This window comes from Salmo trutta, chromosome 29, assembly GCF_901001165.1.
Source record: "Salmo trutta chromosome 29, fSalTru1.1, whole genome shotgun sequence".
NCBI classification, from domain to species: Eukaryota; Metazoa; Chordata; class Actinopteri; order Salmoniformes; family Salmonidae; genus Salmo; species Salmo trutta.
The window spans coordinates 30497287-30514813 of NC_042985.1; the positions used below are offsets into that span (position 1 = coordinate 30497287).

Consider the following 17527-nt stretch of genomic DNA (forward strand, 5'->3'; position numbering starts at 1 on the left):
AGTCGCTAAAGTTCTGTAGCATGTCTTTAAGCATAACTTGGTTGTATTTCACTACTAGATAAACTAGAGATAAAACGGTGGAGTCTAGATAACTGATGGTCATGTGGGCAGTGCTCTTGATAGGAAGCAGTGTTGTTTCAGAACACTTTGTCTGACCAAAGCTGAGAGCTCAGCTGCACAAGAGGCCAGGGCTCCTAGCTCATCTTCATGGGTGCCCACTTCAGACCCTCTGTCTGCAGACCCTCTCATGGCACAGAGAAAAGAGAGAGCGAGAGAGACTAGCCCCGTCTCCACTAAAATGTCCAGCAGCTCTCTCTAGCCAGAGAGCGACCAGTGATACAGGAAAACAAAAACATCCCCTCTCCAGGCCACAGACACATCTAATTGCACCCCCCCCCATCGCTGATGTAAATGTGAGATGTTTAATCATCATCAAAGGAAAACAGAAGACGTGAGCCTCACGAACTCGTCCTCATAATCACCACAGCTTCTCCAGCCATACATGAGAGGGAGAGCAAGAGCAGACTGCAGAGCCTTTCAACCCCCTTGCTTTCACTAATTTCACTACTCTTCTTTCACCCTGAAAATACAAGAATGTGGCCTATTTTTAGAGCGAGCTGATACAATAAATGATTTGTATTTTGTGGTCTTGTATCCTATTCAGCGAGTGTAAACAGCAAAAGACAAGGGAGGGATGAGGACAGAATTAAAATGTATTGTGGAAGAAGAGTTAATGTCTTCATGAGCTGGATTAATGGGGTTTCACACAGCTTTTGAAATGTTGGCAACAAACACGTCCACTCCTACTTCGTGCTCCAGCAGAAACACTACCATGAAAATGCTGCTGCTACTGCTGTGCTGAGTGAGCTCTACCTAATCCCCTTTTCAGATAAACATGAGGCTGTGCTGCACACTTCCTCCAAGACAGGAAATGCATTATGATGAGGACAATAATAAGTAAACAATAAAAACTACCATTACGTTTCCATGACATGAATATAATTATTTTATTAGGGTTTGACTTCAGCATGCTTGACCTTTGACAGAGATTACGTCACCACAACTACAGATGTGATCATGACCTGTTCCAGGTGTCACAACACTCTGGTCTAGAAACAGCCTTCTATTTATTCAGATCATTCTCTGTATCCTTCATTAGTCAATGTGACTGACCACTGGAATGTGTGTGGTGAAATTCCTCTGGACAAAGTCATAGTACACATGGGCCTGTGACTGGACTGATAAAACCACAGGCATTCAAGTTACACTTTTCACACAACATTGCTGACATTACTCATAGCTAGAGAGATATTGCATGTATGGTGTGTTGTACTACAAACATCTATAGGAGTTAAATAGTTATGTGATGTGAATTAGGGGGGTGTGGGTCTGAGGGGCATGCACTGCTTGATGTGGCCTCAAAACTATTCCTTAAATCAAGCCGTGATTCCTGAACAACAGTCCCTAACTAAACGTAAGGTAAGGTATCCTATAATGAAAACGTAATCATCCAAGCAGAGGTGATGTATTCAGATTAGAGGTCGACCGATTATGATTTTTCAACGCCGATACCAATTATTGGAGGACCAAAAAAAGCAGATAACGATTAAATCGGCAGATTTTTTATATATATTTGTAATAATGACAATTACAACAAAACTGAATGAACACTTATTTTAGCTTAATATAATACAAATCAATTTAGTCTCAAATAAATAATTAAACATGTTCAATTTGGTTTAAATAATGCAAAAACACAGTGTTGGAGAAGAAAGTAAAAGTGCAATATGTGCCATGTAAAAAGCTAACGTTTAAATTCCTTGCTCAGAACATGAGAATATATGAAAGCTGGTGGTTCCTTTTAACATGAGTCTTCAATATTCCCAGGTAAGAAGTTTTAGGTTGTAGCTATTATAGGACTTATTAGGACTATTTCTCTCTATACCATTTGTATTTCATATACCTTTGACTATTGGATGTTCTTATAGGCACTAGTAGTATTGCCAGCCTAATCTTGGCTTGAAGTCATAAACAGCGCTGTGCTTCAAACATTGCGAAGAGCTGCTGTCAAATGCAGGAAAGTGCTGTTTGAATGAATGCTTAAGAGCCTGCTGCTGCCTACAACTGCTCAGTCAGACTGCTCTATCAAATCATAGACTTAATTATAATAAACACACAAAAATACGAGCCTTAGGTCATTAATATGGTCAAATCCAGAAACTATCATTTTGAAAACAAAACGTTTATTCTTTCAGTGAAATACGGAACCATTCCATATTTTATCGAACGGGTGGCAACCGTAAGTCTAAATATTGCTGTTACATTGCACAACCTTCAATGTTATGTCATAATTATGTAAAATTCTGGAAAATTAATTACGGTCTTTGTTAGGAAGAAATGGTCTTCACATTGGTGCAACGAAAGTGCTTTTTCGCAAATACGCTTTTGTTAAATCATCACCCGTTTGGCGAAGTAGGCTGTGATTCGATGATAAATTAACAGGCACCACATTGATTATATGCAACGCAGGACAAGCTAGTTAAACTAGTAATATCATCAACCATGTTTAGTTAACTAGTGATTATGTTAAGATTGATAGTTTTTTTATAAGATAAGTTTAATGCTAGCTAGCAACTTACCTTGGCTCCTTGCTGCACTCGCGTAACAGGTGGTCAGCCTGCCACACAGTCTCCTCGTGGATTGAAATGTAATCGGCGTCCAAAAACGCAGATTACCTATCGTTATGAAAACTTGAAATCGGCCCCAATTAAATCAGTCGACCTCTAATTCAGATTGAACAAGTGGGCCAGAGAGTGACAGCCAAATGAACCAGAAGGCTTATTTATCAGTGAACACATGCTGGTAGCAACACATTCTATATCAAAACAGATGATAGCCTTCTTGACACACCAAGCATCATCCACCAAACAGAACGTTGCACTTAAGTTGTCACTTGCACTTTCAATGACAACCCACTTTAAATATCCATAGTATGATGTAGTGAGATAGGACAAACCTGCATTACATCACCTGAGATGGTTCCACCTGAATTGGAAAAAGTGACCAAACCTGAATTTCATTAGTGTGAAACTACAGTACACATTCCTAGGTTGTCAGACAACTCTGTGTGACAGAGAAAACAATTGGCACACTTGAAAACATTGGTATCCGTTGTAATTTGTGGATTAACCTATTTTACAACCACTCCCAAAATGTGTTGCTGCCAGCTTTCACCTGGTCAAACAGGGTTGAAACAAGCCAAACCACTAGAACTACACTAGAACAGATACATTACGTATTTTAATACACATGGCCTTGACTGACTAGACTAGACTGGGGCATAGCCTATCTTGACCCTACGCAGTGTATGTGAAGCAATAGCATATGTACAGTTGAGACGTGTCTAACTTGACCCCGTTCACTCGAAAATCTGCACAGGCCCAGTAAACAAACATGATTGCCCGGTGAATGACGCCGATATAAAACTACGGGTTATAGTTTACTATTGGTTCTAATGATTATAATAATGTCATTGTATAAAGACTATGAAATAATTTATTAACACTGAACATTCTTTACCCGGGCTTTGAACGTCGGAAACCAACCGTTACAGTATTGCAACGCATTGTTATGATCTCGTCCATTCAAATAAAGTTTGCCACAGTAACTGTTTTCACTGTCAAGACAAACTCAAACATGTAACTAACCATCAGCATTGAAGAAATGGTATGTGGCCCCCAAATGTAGACGATCAACAGGTGTTTTATTGGGGCACCCCGACAATAATACGCAAACGTTGTCAGTATAGTGAGACCATTCTTTTTGGCTTCTTTTCAAAACATTATAAAATCCTGAATGCTTCATGATCAATACCTCCCTGGTCGCATGAATGACATTCACCTAACATAAATACAGTTGAGGTAACGTTCGACCATGTCGATCTCATCAACCACTGACAACATTGACAGAGACACATAAACTAGACGAACAATCTGATGTTGATAGTATTTCCCAGTTTCCCTTGATGAGAAGATCATGCATTCGGCGCAAAATAAAATATACTTCATAACTTTTTTTCTGTAGTTCCGTCGGGTATCCTACCTTAGAAGCTGTTTTGGCAGACATTTTACTTGCTTGCTCCGCTCCCAAAGTAGCAAGTTAGTGTTAGTATTATCACTTCAACCAAAGCGCAAAATTCCTTCTTCTGAATTTCGCCCAGCTGCCGCCACGCCGGGCAATAATATTTTATTTTTTCAGGACGTCGTGAAACATGACCCAAATTTGTGTGTGAAAAGTCCAAAGTTCATTATCTTCAGTAGTTTGCCTTCAATGTAACTTTACCCTATATGCCTATTCATCTGAAATTACTCCGTTTAAAATAGTCCAACTCAAATACGTTGCCTTTTTGTATTTTCTCTTAAGAACGTTGGTTGAAACGTTTGAAGAAATGTAGATATCACTTCGTCCGCAAATCCAAAGCAGTAAAACTGCAATGGCAGGCTTTGTATGCCTCTCCCTGCTCGATTCTCTCCTCTCCAACCAACGATTGTGACATGTCTGACTGGAAGAGTCCATTGCACCTCTGTAGGGGTGATGGTACTGGATGGAAACCAGGGCATTGCCGTTTAACTAAATATACTTACTCTAAACAAAAGTATTATGATTATGCATGCATGTCGGACATTCAGGTCAAACGTATACGTTATATTTATATATTAATTTACCCGTATAAACTATTCTTAATGCAACAACAAAAAACCGGATATCACTATTTTTCTTGATAATGAACTATGCGGACCATGGGCAATTGTGAAGAGAGGAGAGGGGATTTCGCTGATGTGATGCTGCTGAATGTTCACGTTTAGTTGGTGACTGACAGGCCTGCAGTATTTATTTACTATATTGAAGCACAGTACTTGTGAACTCCTAAAACACCTGGGTCACCTAACATATCCAGCTGACACTGACAACGATAAAGTGAAAATACATTGATTTATACGATTCTTGAGACATAAAACTTAGAACTATTCTTGCAAAAATATCTTGTAATATGTCTAAAAACACAATTTTATATTATTATGGGACTTTGCAACCACACTAGTTGGTGGCATGGCAGACAAGCCTGGGACACAGACAGTCTACAGTTTCATAAGTAAAAGTTGTAAACCAAAGAAAAATGTTTCAGGTCAAATTTCAACTGAAAATCCAGTCAATGACTTTAAGTTGGATTTGTGTGTGGTTGATAACCAACCACACAGGAAACCAAGCAGGCCATAGCTGTCATTCAGAATACTTCCTATGGCTTTCCGGACCCCCACCCACAGGATGCACTGAACCTCAGAGTTCAGCTTGCATTGTTTCAAAGTAAACAACACACTGTAGGCTGGCTATATCGCTCAATGTAAAATAAATCAGTTCATACCTTACTTGTAAAGAAATCAGAAGTAGCTTCAGCCTGTGACATAATGAAAAAAGAACAACAATGACTACATGTTCATCTAAGTAACTACTTTGCTCTGAGCACAGAGAGCTTCTCTATTTCCATCCCAAGCAGCCATTTTGACAAACCAGGAAATCCCGTTCACACAGCTCCCGACTATTCTTACATGTACAGCTGGTGCAAGCCAGAGGTGCCCTGTAGGTGTGGATGGTCTTGGGTTAATTTGCCACCAGACCAAATCCGACAAAGCAAAATCCTAAAGCAGTTTGACAGACAGGGCTTGATGCATCGTGCTTAAGAACAGCTCTCAGCCATGGTATATTAGCCATATACCACACGTCCTCGTGCCTTATTGCTTAAATATAACATTCAGCCTACAACTAAATAGTGCACTCTTAAATTACTATATATTAACTGTATTTGTCAGTATATAACAATATAATCTAATCCGAGGTTGGACACAAAAGTAAAACATCGAAAGAACAATGAAATCTACATTTGTATCAGTATTTTTTAAAAGCATATTTGTTATATCTGCAATATGAAAGAATGAATGAATGACTACATACTAGTATAGATGCAAGCCGCTCTGTCCTCCTGTAACGGTAACTTCGTCCCGCATCCACCAGGGAAGATATCAGAATGTTCAGCATTCTATCTCTCTCAAGTAACCAGGCTAATTTGCTGTTCTAAAAGTAAACAAGATGGAGCTAGAACATTTTAATTGATCTACCCCGAACGCTGTAACCCAAAGAAACAGAGAGAAGAGTACTACTGCCTGCTTTAGAGACAAATACAGACCTGCAGTATCTCCTGATGGAGAAGAGAGAGGGGCATTTGTGACACTAAAACGTGATCAAAGGAAGCTTTGTCCTGCATGGCTCTCCACTCCAAACCCCCACCCCACCCCCCTCCTCCCCAGTACCCAGAGCAGCAGCACACAACAGCTCTGGAGCTCAGGTGCTGCCTTCGCATGGAAGAGCAGGCACATGGAAAACACTCTGCCACAGAACAGGCTGGAACACACAGACACAAAACAGGCACACGTTAGTGAGGAGAACACTTCACAGAGTTATGCTCAGCATCCCCAGAGCAGAAAACTCTAATGTGCAGTGAAATAACATGAAGCACACACCCTGAACTGCACTGTGTCCTAACTGGATAATACATGATAATAGACCCTCAACACCATTGTTGTAGGTGTAACACTGGCATAGTACTTTCTCAGCTTTAGAAAAGCCATTGTTGTAGGTGTAACACTGGCATAGTACTTTCTCAGCTTTAGAAAAGCCATTGTTGTAGGTGTAACACTGGCATAGTACTTTCTCAGCTTTAGAAAAGCCATTGTTGTAGGTGTAACACTGGCATAGTACTTTCTCAGCTTTAGAAAAGCCATTGTTGTAGGTGTAACACTGGCATAGTACTTTCTCAGCTTTAGAAAAGCAATTGTTGTAGGTGTAACACTGGCATAGTACTTTCTCAGCTTTAGAAAAGCCATTGTTGTAGGTGTAGTATAGCTCTTCTATGTCAGCTTTAGAAAAGGGGGATGAGAGTGAAAGGGAGAACAATAAACACAGGCCGAGCTATAACACATCTCTGCCTGTTAGAACAACCAATCTGAGGGAGAGGTCAAGATCTAGAGGCCAGTTCCTGCCAACAACAGCCGTCTTTGATAAGTCCACAATTGTTTTCTTTCCACATTTTTGCCCTTGAAGTTCTTCAATAAAAAGTAGCCTACATGCCAACCCACTCAGATATGTAATTTCACAAATGTGTATTCTTTTCTCAAATACAGCCAGGTAATGAGGACAGTATAATCAAACTTGGGGTTTAGGCTACTCCTATTTCTTACTGTTATCTGTAGACATATTATACTATATATTCTTGTGAAAAGGGGAGAATAGTTGATTATTACTTGGGAGACACAAAGAGTCAAAGTAATAACACACACGGTCTAGAATGAAGCCAAAACGTCATTCATGATTATGTAGGAGCATATCTTTCCCCAAACTCACAAAGTAAGAAAAGTAAAGAAAAAAGAGAGGGAAAGTAATCCCCCTGTTCTAATAACTCCATGCTAGTTGAGTCAGTACAGGGAGGAGGAAGTCAGGGTCCTGTTTCACTGTCCGTCCATCTTCATCTGGGCTGAATTAAGATCTGATTGGTCGTTTGTCTTATCTTCCCTTGGCTCTATTGACTCAGGAAATTCTTGCCTTGGTTACGGCTCTAGTGGGGTACTGTGTTCTGTTTCTACTGTTAATGAGAACCCTCTGAAGGTCAGGGCCTGAAGGAGTGGAGTCAAACCAACAGCAAGGAGTTCCTTTAGTAATCGTTACTGGACGATATCTACTGGGGAACACTAAGACCCAGTTGCCTACTAGGGCACACAAGGACAAAGACCCACTTGTACTTTCCAACGGAGAATAGCCAAACTGAAGCTTGAGAGAAAAAAATGTTTATTTTCTATTCCCTCTGTGCCTACAGCATTTCTCCTTCTCAATTTATTGGTCTAATCTGCATCTAGCCTACATTTAACATTGTTTTATATGCATTGGAAAACCTACCGATCTATTGGAGCTTACCATGTGAAATGTCCTCTTCAAGAAAAAACAAGCTATTCAATTAAGGTGAAAGAAAGGGGTTATCCATAACTGGCCTTTTTTTATATATACTTGGATTTTAGGCATTTGTCAAGCTTTCCATATTAAAGATTTCTTGGATTATACTTTGCCATTCTTCAAATTTTGTGGCTTCTACTTTATACCAGTTACTGGTAATGGCTTTTTTACTGCAGCAAGGTTAACTTTTATCAGGTATCTGTCCCTGCCCATCACACTCATGGAACATTACTAAGGTACATTACAGGGCAAGTTCTAGGGACTTCATATCCTATGACATCTTTTAACACCAAACATACATTATCCCAAAACAATGACATCTTCTGACATTCCCCAAAAACATGCGTGTGGTTGGCATGTGCATGGCCACACAGCCGCCAGCATGGCTGTTGTACATCTAGCTGGTGACTTTTGATTCTAGAAGTGATAAAAAAAACAGATCATTTCCCAAAAAACTCTCCATGTTCTTGAGTTTGTAGAAGTATGTTGAGTACTGCATATATTGTTCCAGTCTTCATCTGAGATGTCTATATTCAGTTCCTTTTCCCATTTTGCTTTAATATAAAGAGTGACTCTTGACTCTTTTCTAGAGGCTATCAGGCCATGACAGAGTGAAGAGATTGTCTTGGACATCGCCTGTTTATATGCATTTTGAATCACATGGATAGTCATATTTGGTATTGAAGAAGGTCCTGTAATTTGTATCTCTTTTTCAAAATAAGTATCTGAAGAAATCCATACCATATTTCTCCTTTAAATTCTGAGAAGTTCTCCATCCTGGTTTAAATTTTGGATCAAACATAAACCATTTCAACGTTCGGATTTCCTTTTCCAGCTTATATTGCTTCACCATCCGAAACCAGAGGTCTAGTGTAAATGATGATATAGGGTTATGTATCCCTGTTAATGTCCCAAATGTGTTTTTATCCCCAGCTACAGACTGGATTGGGCGACCTTGAACGGCAACCTCAATATCTTTCCATATAGCACCGTATTGTGAGTCACAATAGCTGGCCTTTCTAATTTGTGATTGGTAAAAACAAATGCCTCAAATCCCATTGAGAAATTGAGGAACATTCTGGCAAGATTAGTCTCATATGACACCAACAGTAGAACAGCAACGTATCTTGGTTTCAGCTCTCATTTTCATCGTATTGTCAAGGACTAAACAGAAAAACGGAGTAAACTGAGAAAGCTTTCATAAGGTGTGAGAAAGATTTAGAGAAGGAGAGAGGCTTTTTCCTACTGTACTTATAACTCATGCCTCAATCCTTATGTGCCTCTAGAACTGTTGTTCCATTAAACCTGTCAATGTGTTCTTGTTCCGTCTCTCCTCCAATTCACACAGTAATTGCATGGGCATTCCATCAATCAATTACATTGGCAGCAACATCATCAAGTCATTGTATATGGCATGGTGTTGTGCAGGAACGCAGTGGAGGGCTTTGTGGATGGGGAAAGTGTTTAGTCTGCGTTGGAACAGCCAACTCTCTCTGGCCTCACTCAATTTGATCAGTGGGACTGGAGTGCTGGGATACTAGGAAATAAAGACAGGGGTTTATACAGGTGTAAACGTTAACAGACACAGCTTAACTTAACAAAATATGGTAAGTGTGTGTGTGTCACCCCAAAGCTATTTGTTATTAGTAGTCCAATTCCATGGTCATGGCCTCAATTACTGTCTCTTCTGGTTCACACAACACAGTTAGTATCACTCTTCAAGGCTACATGCTTTCGTCACATAAAAGCCATGGTGGCAAAAGCACAGCCTTCAACAACATTTCCATTCGAAAGAAACTGGAATAAATTGTAATTTAGAAAAGTTCTGAAGTATTATGAGGTGTGAACTTCATTGCTGCCCAAATACTTTGTAGTTAAAAAGTTATATTGTTTAAAGGGATCATTGCTGTGATGTGATTCATACTTCAATACTATTAACATCTGACAACTAACTTGATTAAAAAAACAGAAAAAATGTAAAGATTAAACTCAAATAGATTCCAATGATGCAGTTTACAGAATATTTTGAGAGGATATATTAAGCGTTTACATTGCGAGTGAATTACCATAGTAATTACTGATAGTAAACCATTAGGCCGCTTTCATCTTGTGGAGCAGAAATACAAATTGCTACACAGATAATTCATCTAAAAAACTTCATCTCCTTTTCTTTTCTCAATTGACATGGTTAGCCGAGCACATTTAGCCAATCAACAGGCTGAAGGCAGCAGCAGGGCTGGCTGGCATCCCTCCACTCAGCTGCACAAGCACTTTAACCCACTATGGCTGGAGCATACTCACTAATAACCTCCCCAGCAACGCAACTGGGAGTGGCAAGAGGAGGTAACCATCATTTCAAATTAGCCTTATCGTTATACTCAAAAGATTCTATTTCTGTGCGAGATGAATTATACATTCCGGAGAGAGGAAAAAATGACTTTAATGAGTTTGAAACTAAGTGAGTGGCGTATCTAAATGTGGTTTCTTCCCAAGTTAGCTATGCCATTTAGAGTTGATGACGTGATCCCATTGTTTGCGTTACAAAGAGAGAGTGAAATTGAAAACAATGCTCTGAAGATCCCAGAGTGCATTTTATTGAATTTACGAGGCAGTAAATACTCCATGAGAAACAATGTGACCTTTGCCTCATTGTTGAGACATTTCTAAATGACATTACTAGAACTCAAATGTTTTGGTTTCAGCATGTTTATATACTTATTACGGTAAATATAACATGCTCATCACAATGTACGTAGTTCCACATTTGTTTTCCTCCAAATGGTGAAGCGATGGTACATACTGTGCGGAAATGTTTCATACCAAGGACTTGGCGTAATAATTTTCTCTATACTGTGATAACACTCCACTATCTTTTCAGACACAGATGTCAATAATTTAACCAGACAGGGACGATAAAAAGTTAGCTGAAATCAAAGTCAATGACAACTCTAGGGATACCAAACACAATCATGTTTATTGACATTTGAGGACCGTTCCTTATTGTTCTTAAGGTTTAACAAAGCACACAGTGTGCTCCAGTTTTCTGACAATGACTGACTTCCTGTAAACCTTGCTGTTGTGGATGGCAACACTAATGACAACAATGTGGAGCCCAATCAGAGGGTTGTCCGAGAAAAAAAACGCGCAAGTACACAAGCACACTCAAACATACACACATGCACACGTCATGTGCAAATCTGTGTAGTAGCAGCTTATCTTCCAGAGACTCCATTCCAAGCTGCCTGGCACTGCAGTATCAGCAGAAATGATGTGTGGGGTATTGAGTGCAGAGGCAGGAAACACCTATTCTTTACCAGCAACAACATAGTGCGTATAATGCAGTGATGTGAAAGACAAAACATAAGAGGAGCTCTCCTTTCGTGAGAAGTGTTGCCTATACTAAGGTGTGTTTTTGTGTTGTGTGTACGCATTAGGCTGGAAGGGCAGCTATAGCCATGGAGCTGGGGGAAACAGGATGGGACACAAGGAGGTGTTCCTCTGGTATTTCCTGAGGGAGGGAGCTTAACAAGCGTGCATACACTCGCAGGCACGCACGCCATGGCTATATTGACATAATGATGTGGTCAAGGTCCAGTGGTCCCCCAGTGCTTAGCTCATTCATATCTACTCATGACCACTAATTCCTGAGAGACAGCGCACGTAAAATATTATTACCGTCGCACAGCGGCATGAAATCCACATTTTACCCAAATCCTCAATCCTCGGTAGAATTCAATTACGTGTCAAATGTCACTTTCACACCTAGTGCTAACTGTCTTCACTGAAACTTGAGCTGCAGTTGTTTCAGAACACAGGCCAAAACTCTTACTGTCTGCCAGCTCTGCAGCAAGTGCATCTGTCTATTCTCTGTTCCACTGTGATTTCACGCTCATATGTACAGTATGCATGCTCACACACACACTAAATGCTTTACCTACTACATACAGGGACCAGGAAGTACAGAACCTTTATCTTGGACAGGAAAGTTCATTCTGTTCTGCTCTGATTGTAATTCAAGGGCCTGCTCCCTCACCTTTATCTGTAGTGATTCAGTGGCTAACCTTTTCATTATAGAGCGAGAGAGAGCCCAGAGGTCGATACTGTAGAGCAGCACGTGTACGGTACTTCAGAAGGTGGAGCAGCAGCGGCAGAGGGGTGGGCCTCAGCAGTGGGAGAGAGGGAGAGATGGGGGTGGGTGCATTGGATGAGGGCATACAGTGGGATAAACGAGGACATTCCTCGGTGGCCCTTTTCTGTATGTCACGGCTGGAACAGATCAATGAGCGACAAAAACCCCTGAAACTGTGTCTATTCCAGGGAGTCATCAGTGAAAATGTCAAATGTCAAAATGTTGAATTCACACAGTGGACGGAAGCAGCACTTTACATCATTCTACTCCAAGGCTACAGTGTCTGCAATCAAAAAATTCACAGAGCTCTGAGGGAGGAGGAAGATGGGAGAAAAGTGGTGAGGCTGAGGTGGACTATATAGGTGTATCACATCCATGGGATCCTTCCCGTCACAGTGAGACAGGAGGAGTGTAGAGTCCATTAAATCAAATCTAATTGTATTTCTCACATGAGCCAAATATAACAGTTGCTTACTTACAAGCCCTTAACCATCAATGCAGTTTTAAGAAAATAGTTTATTCAGTAAATACTTTCTTTACTCGAAGGTAAAAAAAGTTACACAATAAAATAACAATAACGAGGCTATATACAGGGTCAATGTGCGGGGCTACAGGTTTAGTCTAGGTAATTGAGGTAATATGTACATGTAAGTATCGGTAAAGTGACTATGCATAGATAATATTCAGCAAGTAGCAGCTGTGTAAAACAACTTGCAAATGCAAATAGTCCAGGTAGCCATTTTACTAATTGTTCAGCAGTCTGATGGCTTGGGGGTAGAAGCTGTTATGGAGCCCTCTGCTCTGTTCTCATGGTGCTACATGTCACTGGGGCATTCCAACACCATGAGGCTACTGTTCAGTACTCACACAGGGAGGAAGAGGAGCGCTTTAGACAGGAGAGAAAAATACTGATCATTCACAGTCCATGAGGATAAACGGTAAAACCCAAATGGGGCACAGTGGAAATGTTCTGAATGCCTAGCAGAGGGAAGAGAAGTTTAGTAAACTAAATTGAGTTAGGTTCCCAATTGAAAGTGGCTGTGAGGTGATGGGCAGTACATGTGATTTAGTGGTTAAGGGATGAGAGGGGATAATGTAATTCACAGTAAACTCTGCTGATAACACTCTGATAATGTCAAAGGAGAGCCATGATTAAACCCCTGTTCTGATGTGCAGACCTGCCCTGTCAGCGATTGAGTCAAAACAGCGTGCATGGTTGGAATGCAGCCCTCATTGACATCGACCCACCGCACTGAGCCTCTTGTGTGAACATGGAGTGGAGCACTCACTCTGTCTCCCTCTATCTCCCCCCTCTCTCTACACTGCCAGTCTGGGCCACTAAGCACGAGCAGAGGTGTACTAATAGTACATAGATAACAGTTAGTTATCTCTCAAATACAGTTTGCCTTCTACAGCTCCAGAGAAGGGGTCTATAGGGACCACAGTTCAGTATAGGCTATACACTCCTCCATCATTCAGGTGTAATATTGTCAACCTTTGCTTATTACATAAGATGTCCCTCCCATAAACACGTAGCCACGCCTCTTTGTTAAAATAAGGCAAGAGCCTTTGTGGAGCAGGCAGGAATCTTTGTGGAGCAAGCAGGAGTCTTTGTGGAGACTAGAGGGAGGTAAAAGAGAGGGCCTGCCTGGTCCTGACATGACAGTCAAATAGTCAGAGAGCAGGGAGACAGCGGCAGACCAGAGGCATCATGGGATGGGACCCTGCTAAAGCCCCAGTGCGCTCTGTTTAATCCCCCTCCCTTCCACTGCCAGGATCAAGCCTCATCAGCTTTGGTGTTCAGTGTCAGACTCATTTTTATAACGTCCCACCGGTCAATTCTAACCGCTAATGCCTCACACAACGGCTCCTAATGCCAAGTGATTACGGAATGCTGTTTTAGCACATTTGTCGCATGAAAAGAGAGAAAGGGCCACAAGGCTGTCCGTCGGCTCCGTGCTCAAAGGGACGAGCCTGATGAACTCAGCAGAAAAGGATCTTCCCTGAAAGCAGCTCTAAGCCACAGACCTCTGGGTGGGGTCTAGGGGGATAGGGGGCTGTGGCCTGGCCGTCAGAGCTGGTCTGACTGGGGCTTTACAGTATCCTATGCCAGAGCATATAGACAGTTCCTGTGTTCTCACGTCACATGTGCAGATACGCAAATATGCGCACACGGCTTTTCCACAAGTAGACATGATGAGACTGAAAGTAGGTAACTCATTCACCCATTGAAAAAAAACACTGGAGTCAATCACGTACGCTCAACACTGTGCATGAAGTAGAATTCAAAAACACCATAGAACTTCAAATTAAAAACAAAAATAGCGGTTTCTGGATAATCATCATTTGTTCTTGTCTCTGGTGCCCTTGTCACATCTCTGACACAATTCAGGCAGATTTCCCCCACTCCTCTGAGTCCCATTTAGAGCAAACAGAATTTGCATGGAGATGTGATCGGCATCAGTATGCCTGCACCTATCAACTGGGGCCTCATTGTGTCAAACAGTGCTACAGGCTGGACCATGTGACATCTAAACAACACATGGAAATGACACCGCTGGGACAGAACACAAACAGAGCTGAGTTCTGTGTACAGAGAGAAGACAACACAAACACAAAGAGAGAGAGAAAGAGAGAGAGAGAGAGAAAGAGAGAGAGAAAGAGAGAGAGAGAGAGAGAGAGAGAAAGAGAGAGAGAGAGAGAGAGAGAGAGAGGGAGAGAGAGAGAGACAGCCACTACATGAAAGGATACTTCATTTTGTCAATTTGAAGATTCCTGAATTGAGAAAATCGTTTCAGTGAAATCAAAGAAAGCAATGTTGAGAGATCCCTGTTGTTTTTCTAAAGACAACTCCCTTAAATAGAGGGGTTGTGCCCCTTGGCAGTAAAAAAAACAAACAGTACATGCATTGTGTTCCAAACAGATCGTAATTTCCAATAATATTTTATTGGGAACAAGGTATACGACTGGCATGCAAACATTTCAGCTGTCATCCAGTTACTCACTGTCTAAAAATGTGCAAGTACAGGAGTCTAGAGGGTAGGTCATACTGGATTACACACTAGAGTTCAGACATTTTTAAAGGCAGTCTAACTGAGTCACAGCTTGCCCTGGATTATAAGCCCTCAGAGAATTGAGAGAGAGAGAAAGAGGGCAAGGGAGAGAGAGACAATGAGTGACAGACAGAGAGAGGGAGGGAGAGAATGAGATCAACTCTGCAGCTCCTAATAAACCAACTAACTCCACCCCACTGCCTTTACTACCTCCGAGGCCTGAGATATGAGGTATGAGGCAGGTTTCCCATCACGCATGAAAAGGACCATACGGTCATTGGGGAGGACAGGCAGCTGATCTATGCCTTTTTATTATTGCAGGATAATGATGAGGTCATTATTAACATGTCTGCTAGTGTATGGTGAAGAGGGCACGACAAAGCCTATTCCCCCTCAGGAAACTAAAAAGATTTGGCATGGGTCTTGAGATCCTCAAAAGGTTCTACAGCTGCAATATCGAGAGCATCCTGACTGGTTGCATCACTGCCTGGTACGGCAATTGCTCGGCCGCCGACCGTAAGGCACTTCAGAGGGTAGTGCGTACGGCCCAGTAGATCACTGGGGCAAAGCTGCCTGTCATCCAGGACCTCTACACCAGGCGGTAACAATTGTCAAAGACCCAAGCCACCCCAGTCATAGACTGTTCTCTCTACTACCGCATGGCAAGTGGTACCGGCGTGCCAAGTCTAGGACAAAAAGGCTCTCAACAGTTTTTAACCCCAAGCCATAAGACTCCTGAACAGGTAATCAAATGGTTACCCGGACTATTTGCATTGTGTGCCCCCCCCCACCCTTCTTTTACACTGCTGCTACTCTCTATTTATCATATATGCATAGTCACTTTAACTATACATTCATGTACATACTACCCCAATTAGGCCAACCAACCAGTGCTCCCGCACATTGGCTAACTGGGCTATCTGCATTGTGTCCCGCCACCCACCACCCGCCAACCCCTCTTTTACGCTACTGCATAGTCACTTTAACCATATCTACATGTACATACTACTTCAATCAGCCTGACTAACCGGTGTCTGTATGTAGCCTTGCTACTTTTATAGCCTCGCAACTGTATATAGCCTGTCTTTTTACTGTTGTTTTATTTCTTTACTTACCTATTGTTCACTTAATACCTTTTTTGCACTATTGGTTAGAGCCTGTAAGTAAGCATTTCACTGTAAGGTCTACACCTGTTGTATTCCGTGCACGTGACAAATACACTTTGATTTGATGGTGATTTCTAATTGTTTTTGCCAAATGCTCAAAAGGAGTGTATAAGATCAGAAAGAAATGATGTATTGTGAATCTCCTACTTATTCATCTCTACGGTGTCCAGAACAAAGATTGCCATAGTACCGCACAGAGTGACGTTTCACTGCGGTCACATGGGTCGTACTGGGGTGCGGATGTAAAAATCCCACAAAATCTGCCGTTGGCGCACATTCAAATTAGCCCCAAGGGTGCCTTGTTAAAAATGGTTAATTCACTTAAATGAAATACCATGACTGTTTTCTCATTAGCTGGGAATGTTGTTTGAAATGTCAGATACAACATACCTTAGTGATATCATTACCAACCTACTGCATACCGCTTAAAAATATGGACATATTTGAGTGCAGGGTCTGCTATTAGAATGCTAACACTCATTGAGACAGACTGGTAGAATAGATAGCATAACTAGCATTCACTGGTTGAAGTTGAAGTAACTTTTGAGTGTAATGGTGACTATGACATGAATATATATAATTCACAACATTTGGACGTGAATCCAGTTCTATATATTTTTAAAATTAAACTATGTGTGTCGTTATTGTTTGAATTCAGGCTGAACTGCTTTGTTGATTGCTTCTGTACCCCGCTTCCGTGATTTTCCTCACTTTACGTATGGATCTTGTCACGGCTGTCGAAAGGAGTAGCGGACCAGTGTGTGAGTAGTACCACATTTTATTTACTCTGTGAAACCCATGCAATACATCAAAATAACTGAATAGACAAAAAACAACAAACCGTGACGCAGAGGAGAAGAAACACTACTCAAAAATAATCACCCACAAAACCCAGGAAGAAAAACCCCTACTTAAATATGATCTCCAATTAGAGACAACGAGGACCAGCTGCCTCCAATTGGAGATCATCCCAAACAAGCCAACATAGATATACAAAAACTAGAACCTAGGAACATAGAAATAGAAAACGTAGAAAAACACAAAACACCCCCTGTCACGCTCTGACCTACTCTACCATAGAAAATATCATCTTACTGTGGTCAGGACGTGACAGATCTATC

The 17527-nt window shown here is 41.3% G+C and overlaps 1 protein-coding gene across 3 annotated transcripts in view; it reads right to left on the reverse strand.

The window, feature by feature from the left end:
* The window catches only part of LOC115167354 (tight junction protein ZO-1), a 171294-nt gene that overhangs the window by 69611 nt on the left and 84156 nt on the right, over window positions 1–17527 (reverse strand). The window contains exon 1 of one of the 3 annotated variants that reach the window (XM_029721709.1): window positions 4102–4575. The exons of the other annotated variants lie outside the window; for them this stretch is intronic. Coding sequence (XP_029577569.1) covers window positions 4102–4125 — 24 coding nt within the window. The 5' untranslated portion in view covers window positions 4126–4575. Of the gene's footprint in view, window positions 1–4101; window positions 4576–17527 lie in introns of those variants that run through there. 3 annotated transcript variants of the gene reach the window in all.